The sequence below is a fragment of the Talaromyces stipitatus genome, genomic scaffold, assembly GCF_000003125.1.
Source record: "Talaromyces stipitatus ATCC 10500 scf_1105507295523 genomic scaffold, whole genome shotgun sequence".
Classification (NCBI taxonomy): domain Eukaryota; kingdom Fungi; phylum Ascomycota; class Eurotiomycetes; order Eurotiales; family Trichocomaceae; genus Talaromyces; species Talaromyces stipitatus.
This window is the reverse complement of record NW_002990113.1, coordinates 5,556,540-5,574,791: the sequence shown is the minus strand read 5'-3', so window position 1 is coordinate 5,574,791 and position 18,252 is coordinate 5,556,540. Positions and strand designations below refer to the sequence as shown.

The 18,252-nt window shown below is 43.0% G+C and overlaps 4 protein-coding genes across 4 annotated transcripts, besides 1 other annotated feature; 1 reads left to right on the top strand and 3 right to left on the bottom strand.

The window, feature by feature from the left end:
* Positions 1–1,155: 1,155 nt before the first annotated feature.
* Positions 1,156–3,984, bottom strand: TSTA_079960 (endoglucanase, putative; the record flags this gene model as incomplete). Its single annotated transcript, XM_002341987.1, has 8 exons — positions 1,156–1,373; positions 1,421–2,890; positions 2,950–3,003; positions 3,057–3,173; positions 3,225–3,348; positions 3,403–3,601; positions 3,664–3,808; positions 3,876–3,984. The coding sequence occupies 8 exons, from the start codon at positions 3,982–3,984 to the stop codon at positions 1,156–1,158; spliced, it is 2,436 nt and encodes an 811-aa protein (XP_002342028.1).
* Positions 3,985–5,104: 1,120 nt separating this feature from the next.
* On the bottom strand, positions 5,105–7,717 carry TSTA_079950 (amino acid transporter, putative; the record flags this gene model as incomplete). The annotated part of the gene is made up of 14 exons (XM_002341986.1): positions 5,105–5,290; positions 5,360–5,429; positions 5,490–5,639; positions 5,785–5,886; positions 5,935–6,108; positions 6,169–6,277; positions 6,353–6,463; positions 6,521–6,600; positions 6,709–6,796; positions 6,843–6,905; positions 6,958–7,054; positions 7,110–7,162; positions 7,431–7,551; positions 7,616–7,717. The coding sequence occupies 14 exons, from the start codon at positions 7,715–7,717 to the stop codon at positions 5,105–5,107; spliced, it is 1,506 nt and encodes a 501-aa protein (XP_002342027.1).
* A 1,069-nt stretch (positions 7,718–8,786) lies between these two features.
* TSTA_079940 (uncharacterized protein) lies at positions 8,787–9,543 on the top strand. The gene has a single exon (XM_002341985.1). The coding sequence runs from the start codon at positions 8,797–8,799 to the stop codon at positions 9,490–9,492; it is 696 nt and encodes a 231-aa protein (XP_002342026.1). The 5' UTR covers positions 8,787–8,796; the 3' UTR covers positions 9,493–9,543.
* A 179-nt stretch (positions 9,544–9,722) lies between these two features.
* TSTA_079930 (uncharacterized protein) lies at positions 9,723–10,093 on the bottom strand (the record flags this gene model as incomplete). Its single annotated transcript, XM_002341984.1, has 3 exons — positions 9,723–9,880; positions 9,935–9,958; positions 10,015–10,093. The coding sequence occupies 3 exons, from the start codon at positions 10,091–10,093 to the stop codon at positions 9,723–9,725; spliced, it is 261 nt and encodes an 86-aa protein (XP_002342025.1).
* Positions 10,094–16,410: 6,317 nt separating this feature from the next.
* Positions 16,411–16,701: a mobile genetic element.
* Between the last annotated feature and the right edge of the window lie 1,551 nt (positions 16,702–18,252).

Genomic DNA, 18,252 nt, shown 5'->3' with positions numbered 1-18,252 from the left:
TCCCCTTCACTCTACCTTATACCTCTCGGTTCTTTCTTGCTGGATTCTTTTATGTGCCTTGATTCATTGGCCGTTTCTGGTATTTGCCTTTCCACTTTCCTTGCTTCGATTGATTCTTTGTTCTTTCTTTGCTAGTTAGTAAATTTCAGTTTGGCAATGATAACTGTTAAACTGCCTGTCAATCGGAAATCAGTGATCCATATCATGGTATACAGTATACAGTAGAGACTACGGCAGCCTACTGGGAATCCTTACCTACCCCAATGTATAAGATATAATAGAGACCGGATACAGTGGCTAGACAAAGAGAACTCGTAGTATGCCGGCCTTATTCACGGGAATGATTGTTAGATTGATATAAGTTTTTCTATTGGTGGCTAGGAATGTGACTGTGAAATTTCTAGATATACCTATCGTCATTTTACCAATGCGGCGCTGTACGGTACATCCACATGAAGAGGGTGCTGCGACTACCTAAGTTGGTTGATACTTCACTAGACTTTGATGAATTTGTCTCTGGGCTTGTCGATGCTACCTGCCTTTCTATCATAAACGTTTTCTATAGTGAGATCGCTCCCTCTATAGTGACATTTGGATCTATATTCTAAGTATCAGTTATTTCAAGGGAAGGGTTATTGGGTTCTAATACGAATGTATTGCAGATATACTAAATTCGGGTCTGTTTGTGCACGTCATCTTCTCAATGACCGTGTAGGATGGCAGTAAAAGCTCCAATCAGAAACCTAGCTGCAGCAGACGTATTGATTGCTCTTCACTCTTATTTACTACTGCGGAAAACTACGACTTACCCCTTTACTTACTTACGTAGCATGATATGATTGTTCACAAACTGTCCATTACTATTTTAGACTCTAAAACAACGCGATATCATGAGGTTGATTTCGGTCTAAAATCCTCCACGCCTTGAATTGGAGATTAACGTGTTGTCATGGCAGGAGCTAATAAGCGTCATCGGCCAACAATATTCGACCAAGCATATTCTACCTTACTTCGTGTGTGAACATCCGTTAATCCTATCTAGGATTGTACGCCTGGCGAATGTCAGACTGCAATTCTGAAAAGAAAAAAAAAAGGAAAGAAAAAGTGGGGAACTCTCTCCAGAAACGTAACTTACACTGAGAATAGTAATCATTCTCAAACGTACATGTCCACCCATTGGGACAGATAGTTGGTCCCGTATACCCAGAACCTCCACACTGGCCATATGGGTATGCAGTTGTACCGGTGGCCGAACTGGTCGTTGTGACTACAGTGGATCTCTGAGAGGTTGATACTGTGGATAATATGCTGGAAGTAGATGTAATCATTGATTTCGGCGTAGTTGTAGACGACACGACACTGGTTGGCGATGTCTGGGAACCAGATGCTGTGGATGCTGGTAGACTTCCACTGGGTTCACCATACAAAATTCCTCTTCCATTTGTTCCGACAAAGACTCTTCCATAATTGGACATGTCACCATTGACTATATTGGCTGATGACGCACCGAATCCATGAGTGCTATCAGAAATCATTTGCCAGTTTATACCCTGGTCCTCAGTTTTGAACAGAGCAGTGACACCGTCCACAGTGAAGAAACCAAATATAACACTATAAGATGCGGATGTTGCCGCCTTACCCAGACCAAAGCTCCAGCCCGCTGTGCAACCGCTGTCAATATGCACAGAACTCTCACCAAAGCTCGTTGAATGCCAAAGTCCAGTATCTGTTGAAATCCAAACATCTCCCGCAATAGAGGGATGGGCACGGATTGCATTAACGGCGGTACTAGAACCAAGAGTAACAGTTTTGTTAAATGAGACACCACCGTTAGTGGAGAGATAGAGGCTCCCAGAGTATCCGCCATAGAACACCGTATTGTTGGATTTATCAGATGCAATAACCGCTCCTGCTGGGAGACCAGACACAGCACTAAAAGTGCTGCTGTATTTTGAAACCAGAGGACTACCGGTCGTTGGCGATAGAAGCACAGTATCTCCGTCTGCAGAAAGAGCAACACTTCCAGGCACGGTATTGTTTGATGCAGCGTAGTCGGCAGACCAGGTAAGACCGAAATCTCTAGATATCGAAACAGTAGGCAAGGTCGAACTCGATCCGGAACGAACTATAATGGATGGATTATTCCCAGCGTAGTCTATTCCGTTCGTCGAGCTGTAAGTGGGATTATGAAAATATTGATCTGGAGCTGTATCGAGATCCGCATGATAGAAACCTCCCTCGTCTCCAACGGCTGAGAGAAGGGGCGGTCCCCCAGGGGGTGAGATGAGGCCAAGCACGGCCATTTCTTCCACTCCAACGGCAAGAGATTTTACAGTCACATTATGAATCGAATCCCACTTCAGTAGATCATGACCGCCATAGATAGTAGCGCCAGTGCCATACAACCAGTGGTTAGAGTCAAAAGGATCGATAGCCAGAGCTTCAACCATCCATCCAATGCGGACTGGAAACTGCGCGGTCGATGTATTGTCTTGGAGCCAGGGAGCATTGGAAATGTCGTAACTGTAGTAATAGTCGATGTTAGGGTATCCGTCCCAGGCCCAGATAGAAGACCAAGTTGCGCCTGAATCTAGGCTTCGCCAGATAAGTTCGTCGGGCCACCAGCAGTTCAAGGCAGCTACCATGATGGTTCCAGGCACTTGTAAATCTACAGCCAGACCACCATACCCATAATATGCACTAGCCATAGGTGTAGGGCTAATATCCGTCCAGACGCCTGTCGAGATGTTATACTTGTGCACGGTTCCATTCGTACCATCGTATGGGCCTGCACCATTGGAATATGAGATGTATAATGTCTTCTCCGCTGGTGATAAAATGCCCTTATGAGGGAGGAATCCGTACATCGGCTCCCCTGAGACCCAGGCCCCTTGAGTGCATTTTCAGTCAACTGACTGACAGTTGGAAAGAAAAATGCAGGCCACTTACATGTTGCACCACCGTCTTCAGACTTGAAAACAGATTTTCCAGTATCGACAACACCTATGGCAGTTGGCTTCAGGTCAAGGATAGTTTAATAAATTGATATGACATACCGACGAAGATCCGCGGAGTTGGTGACCCTTTTGTCCCAGAAGTTGAGTCAAAAGTAACCCACGAAATTCCCACAGGATCCGAGGTATAGGAGGAGCTCGAGTTCTGGAAGTAAGTTCCTAAAAGGCGTTTAATAGACGATCCCGTTCATAATTTCCCGTGACCCTTACCGGTCCAAATGAAGGAAGTAACGTTCGACCAAGTAGCACCATAATCTGTACTTTTCCACAGACCGTGTCCACTTCTAGCTCCAAAGTATATGATACTATTGTCATTGGGATCGACCGCAAGGCGCTACATTTACCATCTTAATCTATGACTGAGCTCGACAGCACAAGGTCAACTTACCTCACCGACGCCCCGACCAGGCATGTTTCCTCCAACTTTGAAGGGTAATTCTGTTTCTTGCCATGTTTTTCCCATATCTTTTGATTGCATTATAGAGCCTGGACTGGGGTCCCATTCATTTGTATACATACCAACGGCCAGATACAGCCGATCTGTATCGATTGGATCTGTGGCAATGGCATCGATACCCCAGTCATGCCTGAAGACCCTATGTTAGCATTATCCGTAATTTTGTGGATATATTTAAGGCCTGTGAGTTACCAGTTACTGTTGTTCACAGAATCAAGAAGAGGCGTCCAAGTATCGTCCTTGTTGAGACGGTAGGCTCCCCCAATATCAGTGCGAGCATAAACGACACCTTTTGCTGACGGGTTGAAGACAATTCCGGGCACAAAGCCTCCTCCCCCTATGACATAAATTCCAGATAAGATTAGCAAGACATTGTCTAAGAAATGGTGTACATATATACCGACCTCCTGTTTTTACATTCTTCCATGTATAGGCCTGTGATACAGCTGCACTGGCTGAATCCACAAGTAGTCCCACGGCTAAGAGCGTTGCTATTGATACTACATGCGCCATGGCATCATAAAAAAAGCGAACGGATAATTAGTCTTCGAATATGATACTGAACTGCTCCACGGACTGAAAGAACGAATTAACATGGTGTCGTAGGAACAGGTAGCACACATATACGCTCTCCTTTATATATCAGTGAATTGCAATTGAGTCGAAATTCGTTGAAAGAATACTAATCTGTTAATATTATTATAGTAAATTCATTGGTGGATTTATTTCTTATCGCAATTATCTACAGTCATGAAGATACTTTCCCAATCCTCTTTCGCCTGTCCCGGGCACTGCTAAGCAGAGCCGGGTATGAGTTTAATAGTGATTACGATCCCACTCTGTACATAAAATATATAGCAACTGGAGGTTATCTACGTGTGACTTGTGGTGAAAGAAGATTACCTCCTTTGTAGCAAATGTGTTACTTTTATGCGTAGGGTTGCATCCAACGCGGATACTCGGAATTGATCAATTGCTCAATGAAAAGATTCGAATCTGGATCTTGGTAATAATCCATCCGATAATTCATGTATGATAGTTGACTGTCTGATTATCAATTTCAGGTTTACCTACAAGTACATGCTATCAAATCTACTTTGACTGTAGCTACGTCGGGTTTCTAGTGAATCAAAGTAAGTAGCTCCTCAAACTGATTCATCTCTCAACATGCTTGTACATGAAAGTAAAAAGCAATTTTTAGTTATATTTAATCAGTGTAATTAGTAGTCTTCGTTGCCTTATAGACAGATTGTTGACAGGACATTCGAGTCTTTGAATGTGCTAGGTAATAATGCCGACAACCCGCGACAAATTTCAAGTCTATTTGTGTGCACGTATGATAAATTGATTAAGGCATTGAGGCATAAACCCTAGTCCCAATTTATCTATGCACCACATCAGCGTCTCTGGATGAGTGCATCCCCCTTGCTCCCGTGTTGTTGAGTAGGACATCGAACTATCGGTAAATAGGACAAAAATTCCATGTTTTGTAGAAAGTACGTTGAAAGGTGATGTCTGGCATAAACTATATACCTAGGTAGGTATGGTTGGGAGAAGTAATCGCGCATTCTGAATCACAGAATATGGCATCAACTCTGATTTAAACCCTCTCCCATCGGAAATATACATGTTTTTAAAATATCTTGACAACTATCCTCTCCTTGAGAGATGACGGTACGTTCTCACGCTCTTGTTGGTAGTGCTCTGTCAAAGTTTCGAAGAAATCCAACCCAGATTGGAGGTCAACCTCTGTACTCTTGTGGAATGGGGTACGCTTGACGATTTTCCAGATAATTCCAATGCTACCAGCAAGAGCAATCTAGAGTACAATAAGAGATTAGTTAAATACGAACCCGGCTCGAATATTGAAATAAGATGCATAACTCACTATACCGTAGTTGAAAATGAAAGTGGACACTTTCCAATGATCTTTGGTGAAAACGGCGTATCCCTGGACCCTGATTGTTGCTTTAATAAATTTGTAGAGAGAGATACGGGAATTTGTTGGCTCAACCTACCATAGGAATAGAAAGGCCCAGAAGAAAGCCCAATAGCCTGCAAAAGGTTGGTACTTGGAGAGACTGGGTAGAAAAGACTTCCTATCAATGCCTTGAGCCCTGATCGCGGCGTTGAAGCGTAGCCACGTAAAGGACATGACAACCCAGTTACTTGTAAAACAACATTAGTAATTACCCATTGATAAAATTCAGACAGGGGAAGATGTACGTACAACATGGTTGCAGCAGTACAGAAGCTGATTAGAGGAAAAAATATTAGTTGTGTACATGGCGGAAAGGTATGCAGGAAACTTACTTCAGAATCCAGTTTAGCACTTTAACAGTGCCTGAGCCCAGAGCCAGGTACGCAAGACAACTAAGGAGCAAAACCACAAGTACAGCCATATAAGGCACTCCTCTTTAGATCATATTAGCATGTACTTTCGCCAGCTACGGAAACACATACTTGTTGTTTAGCCGGCGTAGAAACTTGGGCGCCTGTCCATCGAGAGCCATAGCATGTAGGGATCTTGAGGCACCAAATGTATATGCGTTTCCACCAGAAATAATGGTTACAATCAAACTTGCGTTGACAATCGATGGCAAACCCGGAATTTGTAGACGTTGCATGGATATGACACTGACGAGAAGTCATGTAAGGATGTAGGAAAATCATTAATCCCATAATTTGGAAACTTACTATGGAGAACCACCAGCATAAGTATCCGAGCCATTAGTTAGGCGGGGCAGGTTAGCAAGCACGCGACAGAATTGAAGGAAATAGGGTATGGAAACACGGGTCCTTACGTCTTCTCATTGGATGGGATAAGCACCTTGGAGAGAGGTCAATATGAGCTGGTGAAGTAATTCGAAGCTTAAGGTACTTACACCAACGCAGAATGCTCCGCCGATGAAGAAGATCATTAGCCGAAGCATAAGACTGCTGAAAGCTCGTGGCATTGTTCTGCGGGGGTCTCTTGCCTCTCCGGTAATGACTTCAGATTGTCTGGGTTAGAAAAGCCACGATACCCCCATCTCCAAATTCGACTCACTTGAAATATACTCGGGACTATCCATACAGAAGCCTGCCACGTTGATGGCATTTATGAATGACTCCAGGCGAGAGGATGGGCTACTTCCAGCTCAGACACCAGGGTCTTTCCAGTAACGAAACCCGAATCGACTGCAGGAATTAGCTTATGCTTCTTGTTGATCCTCTATACTCGTCTATGTATCTCACTCATGAAGTGCGTTTCCTCCTAGCATCGCTATAAATGTGTATAGGATAAGGCCAGTAGCCATCACTATCTTACCCAGGGCAAGCCAAACTGAATCGTCAGCGTACATAGCGTCACTTGAGATCGAAGCGCTTACATTCCGCTTCCCCAAAGAGGTCTGCTCGGTAGATATTGAGGGCTAAAAACAAAACTAATGTCACTACCAGAATCGTGAGTCGCGAATATTGTAAGTATAGTCTTGCGGACCATACCTGAAATGAGGACCGCAGGAGATTGATTATAGCCCCAGTACTCGACAAGGGTGTTGATAATAGTGGCCTTGAAGATAAAGTATGACGTTTGAGCGAACTATTCCCTAAGTATTAGCATCAAACCGTTTTGGATCGATGACAGGGTAACAAACGAAATAATTCCATCCAACTGCTACTCCAACAGCTGGATCCACCATGCGACTTGCTAATCGAATGAAGGAGCCATTTAGTGGGAAAAGGGTGATGATTTCGGTCTCTTTTTAGAAAATATGAGCTTCAACATGACAATGTAAGTAGCTTGGTGGGTTTTATGGCATTGACAACACAGAAAACTGATGCCCAAAAAATGAACCCCACGATCAAACATAGAGGTCCAGACATTACTCAACTACCGATGACCACGAATAGGGGTCTATATCAGCATGAAATTCGGTAACACATATGATGGGAGAAAACTGACGCTCCTATAGAACCAGCAATGGCAGCAAACTGGATTTGACTTGGTCTCAACCGCTGATGGTTTATAGCATCAATAAGAGCTGCAGAGAATTCCGCTTCGTCCGACTTGTGATTGAGTTCGGTGTTGCAATTGGCCTTGACGAGTTAGTAAATGCAGTATATACCAAGCATAGGAATGAAAAATCAAGAAGTAACAAACTAGAATAACTTGACCAACACCAAATGTGTCTGCTGTTTCCACGTGGTCTTTGCCCATTGTAGTAATTTTTCCAGGAGACTTTGAGTTATTGAGGTCTTCCATTGTATACTGAGCGTCCGGGGAATGGTAGTCGATGAATGCCAGAAAGATTAGTACTTATAAAGTATTAGACATGCCTGACTGGTATAGATCAAGAGGCGATTGAACATGGGTAAAGTTTATTGAGAAATGATAATTAAAATCCTGATCGGAGTATAGTCACAGAACCTTGACAGTTATAGTCAACCGGCCCGGGGAAAGGACGAAGTTTAGAGACGTTATGAGGCCAAACTCAATCCCAGTAACAGACAACTCAGCTATCCCTTCCAGAACAACCTACCCAACACCAGATTCAATATCTATACCTAGCCACTGCTTACCTTCTTCCTGCGTTCCCTTCTCCACTGGTACCACCTTAACCATCATATGAATGAATCCCTATACCAGCTAATGGTGCCGCTGAGGGTAACCCCAAGTTACTTATAAACCTTATGAAGATCTATAGCAACAATGATAAAAAGTATGAAGGGGAGAAATACAATATCCTTAGTACTAAGCTATAAGTCTTCTATGACTGTTGCGTAAAGATTAGTTTGGGATGTGATCAATTTGCAAATACATTCTCTACTCGATCGCTATCTGAGACTTTCTGGGATATATTTAGTTTATTGCGCGTCAATTTCTTCCACTTTACTCACCCTACGCCTCCTAAGCCAACGAGTGCCGCACGCTTCGAAGACTGCCCGCTTCTTCCTTGACTATTCTATATGTGAGATCCTAACAATCTGGATAACAATTTAGGTGGATGGTGAGTTCAAATACATCCCCATGCGTTATCTTGTTATATACTCGTAACGCTGTATAATTCACCGTTTAAACCTGTATATAAGTCCAATAATTTAAATGAACAATATTTATTAGAGTCCCTATTTGGAATAGCGTACTATCATTCATCAAGGAGCAGCATCTTTTACCATGTAATTAGATACTACTACTTCTATTTGATCGGCTTCGAGTGATGATGTTTGCCAAGATAGAAACGCTGAAACTTGGATATTGGCAATTTTGTTGGAACCCCGCACCCTCCCACTTTCTGTCTCCCATTTCTTTCCACTCTCTTCCACTCCTTTTCACCCTCAAAGATGGAAGCCATCTGGCACTTTCACCACGAGCCCTGGTCGTCGGATGATTTTCCGGCGGGTGAAAGCAAAAAGGAAACTGATCAAAGACTCCGCCATCTAAGCTCGAAGCCGTGGTGGGAAAACACGAAAAACGAAGTTGTGCGATTCCTACACAAAGAACTCACTTCTCAATCGCCGTGGGGATATACCATTTACCGCACCGTTTACACCCCAGAATCTGACCAGCATTGGGATGCCTTTCTCGACGCGATTTCCAAGAATACCTACGCAGGCTTAGGCTCAGATCTCCATGACGATGAACCATCCCGGATCTTCAAGGAGGGATACCGCACTCTAGTTTTCAATGATCCTGCTCAGTTCAACGGTGCAACTCTGGACGAGATCCGTAAGCATTTCAGGGCGTTCCGGGAGAGTGACACCAACGGAAATCAGGAAGTTCGATTTCGGTGGTGTCTAGTTATTGATGAAGGCGCTTTACAATCTTTTATCCGCCACCCTAGTTGGGTCACGGTGGTAGACCCGAATTACCGAGGGGGCAGCAGTTACAATACGCAATACTACCCGGGATATTTACGCTTATATCTGAGTGATCTCTGGAGCCTTACTCGTATTGGGCGCGCTCTCGGGCTGGATGATGTCTGTGGAACAATGAAAGGACCAGACGACGTTCCCTGGTTTGATTCTGATATGTATTAGTATATATATAACACTAAGACTCTTACTAGAAAACAGGAAATATTTTTATTATAACAACAGATCGATTGAATTTGATATTGATAGCTGGCCAGTTGACGCGTAAAATACGTTATCGATGCCATGGCGATTTGATCATATCCGTCTAGAATGTGATCTACACGAGGTTGGTGATATCAAGCTTCATGTGCTTCGCCATCGACCTTCGGAGCCCTTGGATGGTCACAAGCACTTTAGCTCCGAGCTGGGTGCCCTTCTGCGGAAGCCACTGATTCTCCAGGTCCGCAAACCCTTGGGTCACCAGGGAAGAAAACGATGGCAGGATATACAGTACTTAATCCACAGTCAGCACCACAGCGATCGCCGTCTGAAATGGCCTTGTTGATTGCCGCTGCAACTATGTTAGAGAATCTCCTGGACAGATAGCTGCTATCAAGGCCCTTACCTGTATCATCGGTCACTCCGTCGCCTATGTATCCAGTAATTAATAACTGTCATTGTATAAAAAGTGGCTTTTGATCTCACCCTTGGCTCCATAATCCTTCACGTTGCGGAAAACTTGATATCCCGCAGGTGCATAGGGGCTGGACCCTTGCTGCTGCATGGTCGATAGCCAGTATTGGGAAGAAGAATCTCGCTTGAACAAGCTTACAGATGGGGCATCCCCGAGCAGGATTTGATCATCAGGAATATTTGCGTACTTGTATAAACCATCCAGACATCAATAGATCTAGGGAGGAACATTCATGTCATTACTGGGGGGAAAGTATTTTGCTCTCGCCTGTCTGGCTAGGTCACCTTCGTGCCCAGTAGATGGCGTACAAGGACTAGCTTCAGCCATGATGCGAGTCACCTCAGCAAGATCTGGAGGGATCCAGTACACTAATAACTGGGACGAATTTTGTCCCAAGTCGTGTTTCCAGGCAGAAAGACGAGCCGCGACGTTATCAGCTGCATCAGCAGTGTAATCCAATGGTGGAGGGTAATCTTTTGTCCAACTACGGCTTACGCATCCGCAAACTCATAGTTATGGTATCAAGGTTGTTTGTAACACTCCTTGTTGATCACAGCCAGAACGGCTAATGCTCGATCAACCTTGTCCGCTGCATCAGAGGTGTTGGCATTGGTAGCACTTTTCTATACAATACTCCCAGAGGTAGTTGCAGAGACGGACCCAAATACACTCGCTGGTGTATCCAACACTTGCCCAGGCTGGGTCACCCAAGTGTAACCCGGACCCAAAGCTGGGTCAGAGTCTTCGACCCAAAACCCAACCCAGCCCGGGTTGGGTCCGGGTTATATTGGGTCATGCGGAAGTCTAGTCATCTGGAGTTAGAGATAGCATCCTGAGGTAAGGTATAATTTTCTGGCGATTTCGTGTATTTCTCTTTAAAATTAAAGCTCCATATATATCCACATCGCTTAAGTTCACGAGTAAATAAGCCTTCTATGTCAATAGCTTGGAAGTCAAACATGCCAGTCGACTGCCCCCCTTCGTCCGCTAGCCTCTTAATTGATGCCAAAATGTCGGACGAGGCAGGGTTGGAGGCGGTCGAATGTATATCTTCTGTAACCCAGCAGCAATACTCAACGTGGCTCAAAGAGACTTTGCGCAGAAATTGGCCCTGGATACGTATAGTCTCTGGATTATGGACTCAGGGCTCGCCAATCTCGGCAGAGAGCTTGTTGGGTAAGCTTGTGCCCGCACTCTTTCTCTATGCAATTGAGAAGTATCCATACCACAACCCACCTTTGTCTCTTGGCTGGACGAGCTGCTGGTTCACAGTCTTCCATTCGACTCTCTGCATGACTATACTCACAATAGTCACTATCCCCTGAATCACGCTTGCTAGATAGATTCATAGTTCAGTTTGACTGCATTTCGTAGCTTTCCATAACAAAAGTAAGTCGTCCGTTGATAGTCTTGATACAGTAGAATAAAAGTGCTTAAATTGAAGATCAACTTGATAATTCATATTTGGTATCGTATACGTGGCTTTCCTATCAGATCCCAACGACCTCAATACAATGCTCATCTCGTCCATACATATAGTCACCATTAATATTTAATATCTCAAGTCAAGAGTTTAGGCTGGAACAAAATAATCTAAAGAATGTCGCGACTGTTGTGGGTTATATTGGCGACTGGGAGTTGGGCTCTCCACACATTGCTGGACAGGAACTATACCAACACTCAATTTTTAAGTTCTTGATTTTCTGCGACTCTTTTTTCTAATATTTGACTATTTACTGTCTTCTTTCTTTTTAAGTGTGGTACTGTATCAGACCTATAGAGCACCTTTCATTCTTCCTGGAAATTGTGTGGCGATGTCCGACCATTGCAGGTTTCTGACTTCCTTTAGATGTATAATTAGCTTATCTTCCTGAGGACTATAATTGTTGCCTTTGACCGATGCAGAGATTCCCCCAAAGTATGAGGATTCATCATTCCCTATAATGTCATCTTCACCTAGAATGCAGTTCTCTTCATGAGATGGTCGATCAATCTGAAGTGGTGTGGATTTCTCTTTGAATGAACAACCCCATGTATATCCGTAAGGCTTGAGTGTCCGAGTAAATAAGCCTTTAATATTGATAGTTTGAAGGTCAGACATATTAGTCCATTAATTCCACTCATTAGCCTAGCCCTGAAATGAGACCAGACAATCAGATAGAGCAAGGTTATGATTAGTTGAGCCTATATTCTCCATAAACCAACAGTAATACTTAACTTGGCCCAAGGATACTTTACAGAGAAGACGACCATCGATACGGATTGTCTCTGGACTAGCTAAATTCTGTACTATAGATTCCAGATTTAGCTAACTCTATAATAATGCTATTGGATGATCTTGTTCCTACAGTCTTCGTTGACACTGATGACAAGGATATATACTAGTGTCAGCCCATTTCTATCTTTTTACTGGACAATGTTCTAACTTGAGATTTATTATCTGGTCTTCTGCATGACCGTGCTCACAGTAGTTACTATTCTCTAAATTATTATATTGTGACGGTGCCAATCTGCTTGGTTTGAGTACGCTATTCTAGCTAACTATCTCGTACAAGAGGTGCTTGTCGACAGGTAATATTAAGCATAAAGGGGAAAAAGGAAGAAATGAAGTAAAAGGTCTGGTTCTCGCTTCTCATGTAAATCTCTGTGCAACGCGCCTTTCCCTATCCAGTTCCGACGTCTGATGTTGATATCACTTCCCAATACGGCGCGGATAGGGTTACACGGCTCCTAGCCCTATCCGTGAACTGAAACGGGAACGCAGAGCCATGCCCAGCCGTCACAATATCCTATACTCTAGACTAAGAATGAATGATGCGAGTGTTAATGGGCACAGGGTGTGTTACTAGATTAGAGATTTTAAGTAGGGACAGCAAATAATAGATATTCAGATGTTGCTCTTACTAAAGTGGACTGCTTCTGTTGTGACTTGTTTAACTAATACTTTCTTACTAATCCTGATGTTTGGATATCAGTCTGCTGGGATTAGATTGATGTAAAGTCTCTTACTATAATACTATTAGTTGGAGGAATTTGGTGTACAGTTGGCTGATCATCCTTGTCCTTTAAAATAGTGATAATTGTGACGGCTGCAAGAATCGCTGTTGTGTGAGCTCGGTCCTTTGTAGTGCCGCTCCGTGGTGTCGTTGGTGTTTCCCCATCTCACCCAGTGTATAAATATTATTATCATTGGCAGATCCATACTCCAGGCTCTCGTGCTCTTTGTCCAGGAAGGCTTTTGCGGCCACATATTCTGTTGAGAATATCACCTCACATCACATATCACCTTTGCCAGCTATTTACATCCATACTAGATCATCTAGTATGCGCGCAGCTTTTTGGTCTAGTTGGTCAAAAGCCCAACATATTCCATAGTGATGGCGCATATCCATCCAACAGTGTATTTGTTGCGGTCTCCCATTCCTGGTGGCGGTGGATCCTTGACGAATCTCACAGAGGGTTTTCAGAGTGGCTAGATTGTGTCGAGATGGACGGATACAGAGTGTGCCGCGAAAGCAAGCAAATGACGAAGGAATTTTTTTCTGACCATGGAAGAGGTTATGTCCTACTCAGATAGAAGACAAGAAATGTTTAGCAATACAGTTTTTTCAGCCTTGAGGCTTTCTACCCCGTCCAGCGCATGATGCCTATCTGCAAGGCCATCACATGCATGCCGTGCATGCGCCCAATGGCAGGTATAGGAGATTTATTGCCTTTGAATCTTTGGACGCAGCATGCGGTCGGTACGGCGTCAATATATCGTATTCTGTTGTCCACGATCTCCGGGAAAATCATCGCCCAGATGTCATGATACATGTAATTTACAATGAGGTTTGGTCACATCGGTGTTTCGTATTATTTCAGCGAACATTCTAGAACAGAGAAACTTGAGGAGCTTAACCGTATACGAACTAGTACGTTTCAAGTATGGATTAGAAAAGAAATTGAGTGTGTTTATGAGGGAAACTGATTTTGCAAAGGAGTGTACAAAGGATATGTATAATTACATTAGAGAGGGATCACTGAAGGCGATAGACACTCCACCATGAATTTCAGCGTCGCATTGCGCTAGTGCTTGACATTATGAAATGTCGCACGCGTAGACTGGATTGTCATGGTGAGCGTATGTAGCTTTCAGTTGAGGGTCATATGAACCATTATTTCGAAACATCCGCACAAGGCGAAAAATATTATCCATTGGTTTTCAATCCTAGTAAAGATTTGCTGGTGTACGTAGACTCCAGATTCTCATCTCGACGGTTTGACTGATTGGGGCTGACGATTAACATGTATAAACCGTTGACCGGAAAGTTTTCATTAATCACTAAGTGGCAGTGGTACAATGAATCAGCTAAACAAGAGACCTAAGAATGGAAAGTGACGTGTGACGTGGATAGGGAAAAAGTCGCAAGTCGTACGCCTAATTGAGAGACTTCGTGGAGTGCGGATGGTCCCTAAAGACCAAGTAGATTGGTTTACGATGATGTAAGAGTAAGTATGGAGACCGGTTACATTGCCCGTCAATCCCTCACGGTGTATACTAACCCCTTGTTCGTTTGAAACCTGTTTTTTATACAATAAGTATGTTTTTCTTTAACAATCCTAATGAGTTGGCAACTCAACTTTCAAACAAAGAATAGCTTCGTCCACGCCCCAATCCTTAGGCTCATATTCCTATTAATCAAAGTATGGCTACTCACTAGTAAAAAGTGCTAGACACTGAACATCCTTACACACTGGTTAGTGTTAATCGTCTAGGCTCAGTACTTGATAGCTAGGGAAAATCTGCAGAAGCGGAGGTCATGCATTGGCAAGCACTAATATTGGTGGAATAAGGGATAAGTTGGTTACAATACGCCATGCTAGTTTCATTATTATCTCTAAGGCTTTATCTGTCTATGACTGTGCAGTACTGCAGCAACTTTGTATCAATCCCAGGTCATCATATTGCTGATATGTAGTACTGTGCTTTTCAGTTTTCAATGATAACTCAAATCGTTGTCCTGCATATTTACTTGAGCAGTTTAATGATATCCACCAATCCTAATTGACAGTTCTGCATGAATGTTTTGGAAATGAGGTCGGGCCAAATACTGTTTATAAGGGATGTATATGAACCAGACGCCAACCACTAGTGTCCCCACAGCGGGGTAAAATATAAATATAGTGCATAAAAGATGAATTGTTACGAATCAAGCCTGCATGACGCTAAAGTATACTAATGCAGGAAAGAAAAGGTTGTGACGGTTACAACTATTTATTCTTCCAGGTAGCACTATCTACCTACCTATAAATACAGCAGGGTATCGCTTAAAAGTAAAAGTAATAAATATTAAGTTCAATTTTTAATAGGTCCTAATGGAAACCTACTATGCAAACTGCCACTGCGGCCGTGTTCGTTTTTCTTTCTCCCACCCACCTCTTACAGTGGTTCGAGTCAACAGATGCAACTGTTCAGTATGTACGAAAAATGGATATCTTCTAATATATCCTCGCAAGGAAGATATCACGTTCTCGTCTGATGAGAATGAATTGACATCGTATCGCTTTGGGAGCCAGACAAAACCACACAAATTCTGCTCTACCTGCGGGACTTCAATTCTTATCGATTTTAGCGAGTCACAGAATGAGAAAGAGAGAGAAGTGATGGCGATCAATGTGAGTGTGTAGTCCAGATTGAATTATTATACCTTCCTCTTATCTTTAAATTTAGATTCGAACAATTAAGAATATTGAAGACGTGATAGACAGGTTAACTTATCGCCTGGTGGATGGAAAGAACAAACTGGGTCCTGCTTATACTGTCTGAAATGCGACAGTCAATTCTCATATAATGTGTGTGTAGCTGCTATGGTCATAAAGGAAGGTTCTCTCCTATGTGGAACCATAATTCAGTCCTTATATCTCAATATGCCATCTCAGCCAATTTATAATGTTTACAAGCACGGTTATAACTGTGGGCCCAGTCAGCAGTTATAGGTACTAGAATTCTCAGTTATCTCCTTGTAGATTCTCAAGCATAAGAGAGCTTCAGTTTTCAATTCTTGAATTAGACTTAGTAATTCTTCTACTGTCATTTCATCCAATGGCTTCTCGCCTGATGTCGCTTCTCTTGCGCGTCTTCTAGAGACTGCTTGTATTCTAACAAGCTTAAAGAGGTAATTAGCCTCATCATCCTCTGCCTGAGGTGTTACACTGAGTACTTGGACAACAGCATTGGGGGCTCGCAAACCTTTGCAGGACATCTCCTCTGTAGCTTATTAGCTCCTGCGCACGGAGAGACTTTACATGAGATCCGTCTTCACTTCTAGCGGGGGTATTAATGACATAGCATGATTCTCTTAGTTCGACAATGACATTACTTAGTCAGGTCTATAGGAAGGTGTATCTGTAGGATATAAATGTCTAGGATAGTAAAGGATTACAAAATTATATGGTGTAAGGTATATTAGCCATTGAGCCTGTTTACTATTAATGTGCGGTTACTTTATGAAATCCTGGAGATTCTGATGGTTACTTCATACATTAATAGGGTGGTGACTTTCCTCTAGATAGTGATGTTAGTACTTAAGACTTTTAATAATAGCCATTATCTCTTTGTCTAGAACTGAATAGTTAACTTTGGCTCCTTAAATTGTCTTCAGAAGGAGGTAATTGGATGCTAAAGACTGTTATCAAACAGTTATGATAGAATGGCGCTGATGGCGGTATTAGAGGCATCTGTCTCCAGACATAAAGGTCGAAGTGGTTTAGTAATGAAGCTTCCTAAAATGCACAAAATAACTAAATAAAAGTCTATTGTTGTTGCTTTCCTGTCAGAGTTTGCTCTCGCTCTGACTCTGACGTTAGATTCTCTTGCTACTCATTGATCGTATAACAACGTTACGAGGGATATATATAGTCACGTTCGAGAAGGATCACTTAAGGGCGAAGTACACAAGGTAGGGTATGGAACGTCAATGTACTGAAACCTATCTCTTCTGCTTCGGCAGCATGCATTCTATATAAGAGACATTCATGTTGGTTATTACAACGGCTCCCTCCACCATTCGGGATCGAGCAAGCTCTATAAGTTTGTCCGACTGCTGCTAATTTAGTACGTCGTCTTCGCGTATCATCTTTCGCTTAATGCGACTGCTAGACGCTGCAATATCTCCTTGACGGTATTGTACCATTAAGGCCGAATCTTTTGAGAAGACCGTTGACATCTACTGTATTTATTCGTATAACTATAACTATTCAATTGCAAGATCAGTAAAGCTATTCAACTATTTCTATAAAATGGTCAAATATTTCGAACTCGTGCATCAGTATATTTTTGCTAACAATCCAAAAGTCTACAACAGTAAATTTACCCATGAGTTGAAAATCAAACAACTATCTTAATTGCCTAGGCAGCCCACGTAATCCCAAATGAACCGTCTTGTGTGTGAAACATTGAAGACCAGACAATGAAGCAATCTGGGAATATATGACTGATCAATGTTTCAGAGAGATTTGAAGAACTTGCACTTTCTCATTCTGTTGGGCCTATTTCGTTTCGCGAGTAGCTTCCTTTTTATCCTTTTTCGCTTTCGCCTTTTCTGCTCTCTCCCTTCTCCATTCCGGTCCTTTCAACATTAATATGAATACTGCAGGGTTGTATACCAACCACAGCAGCGACACAAAGGTGTATGTCCACCCCGCATCCCAAGCATTCAGCAATGGACCTAGGGCAGCAATGGCACCTGCACCCAGTAAGCATCGGAAGAGATTATTAGCAGCCGTGGCGGTGGCAGCTACTCGGGAAAGTTGTCGACCATGATAGTGTTCATTGCCTGGTAGGCAGTAGTCTGGGTTAAACCAATAAAAAATAAAAGCACTAGGGGGCCGGCTAGGTTTGTCTGAGCACGGAGTACCCATCTATATGCAATGGTCAAGACCATACCAGCGAACACCATTGGAAGAGCAACCTCCAGCCGGGCCCTCTCAATGGGGAAATTTCCCAAGTCCTGGCGACGATTCCGTACCACAGGTAGTCTGAGTCGGATGGCGTGCTTCTTATAATTGTTGTCTAGTAGCCAGGCAGCGATGAATGTAGACACAATAGAACTCACGCCAAATGGAATAAAGCAAAAAGCAATCTGAAGTTATTGAAACCGTAGGCCTTGGTTGAAAGATAGGTGATTCCCGTTGGGATAAGGTACATGTAGGAATAGCATATTCCCGAAGTATTCAATATGGGAGGAGATAAAATGGGATAAAGGAAG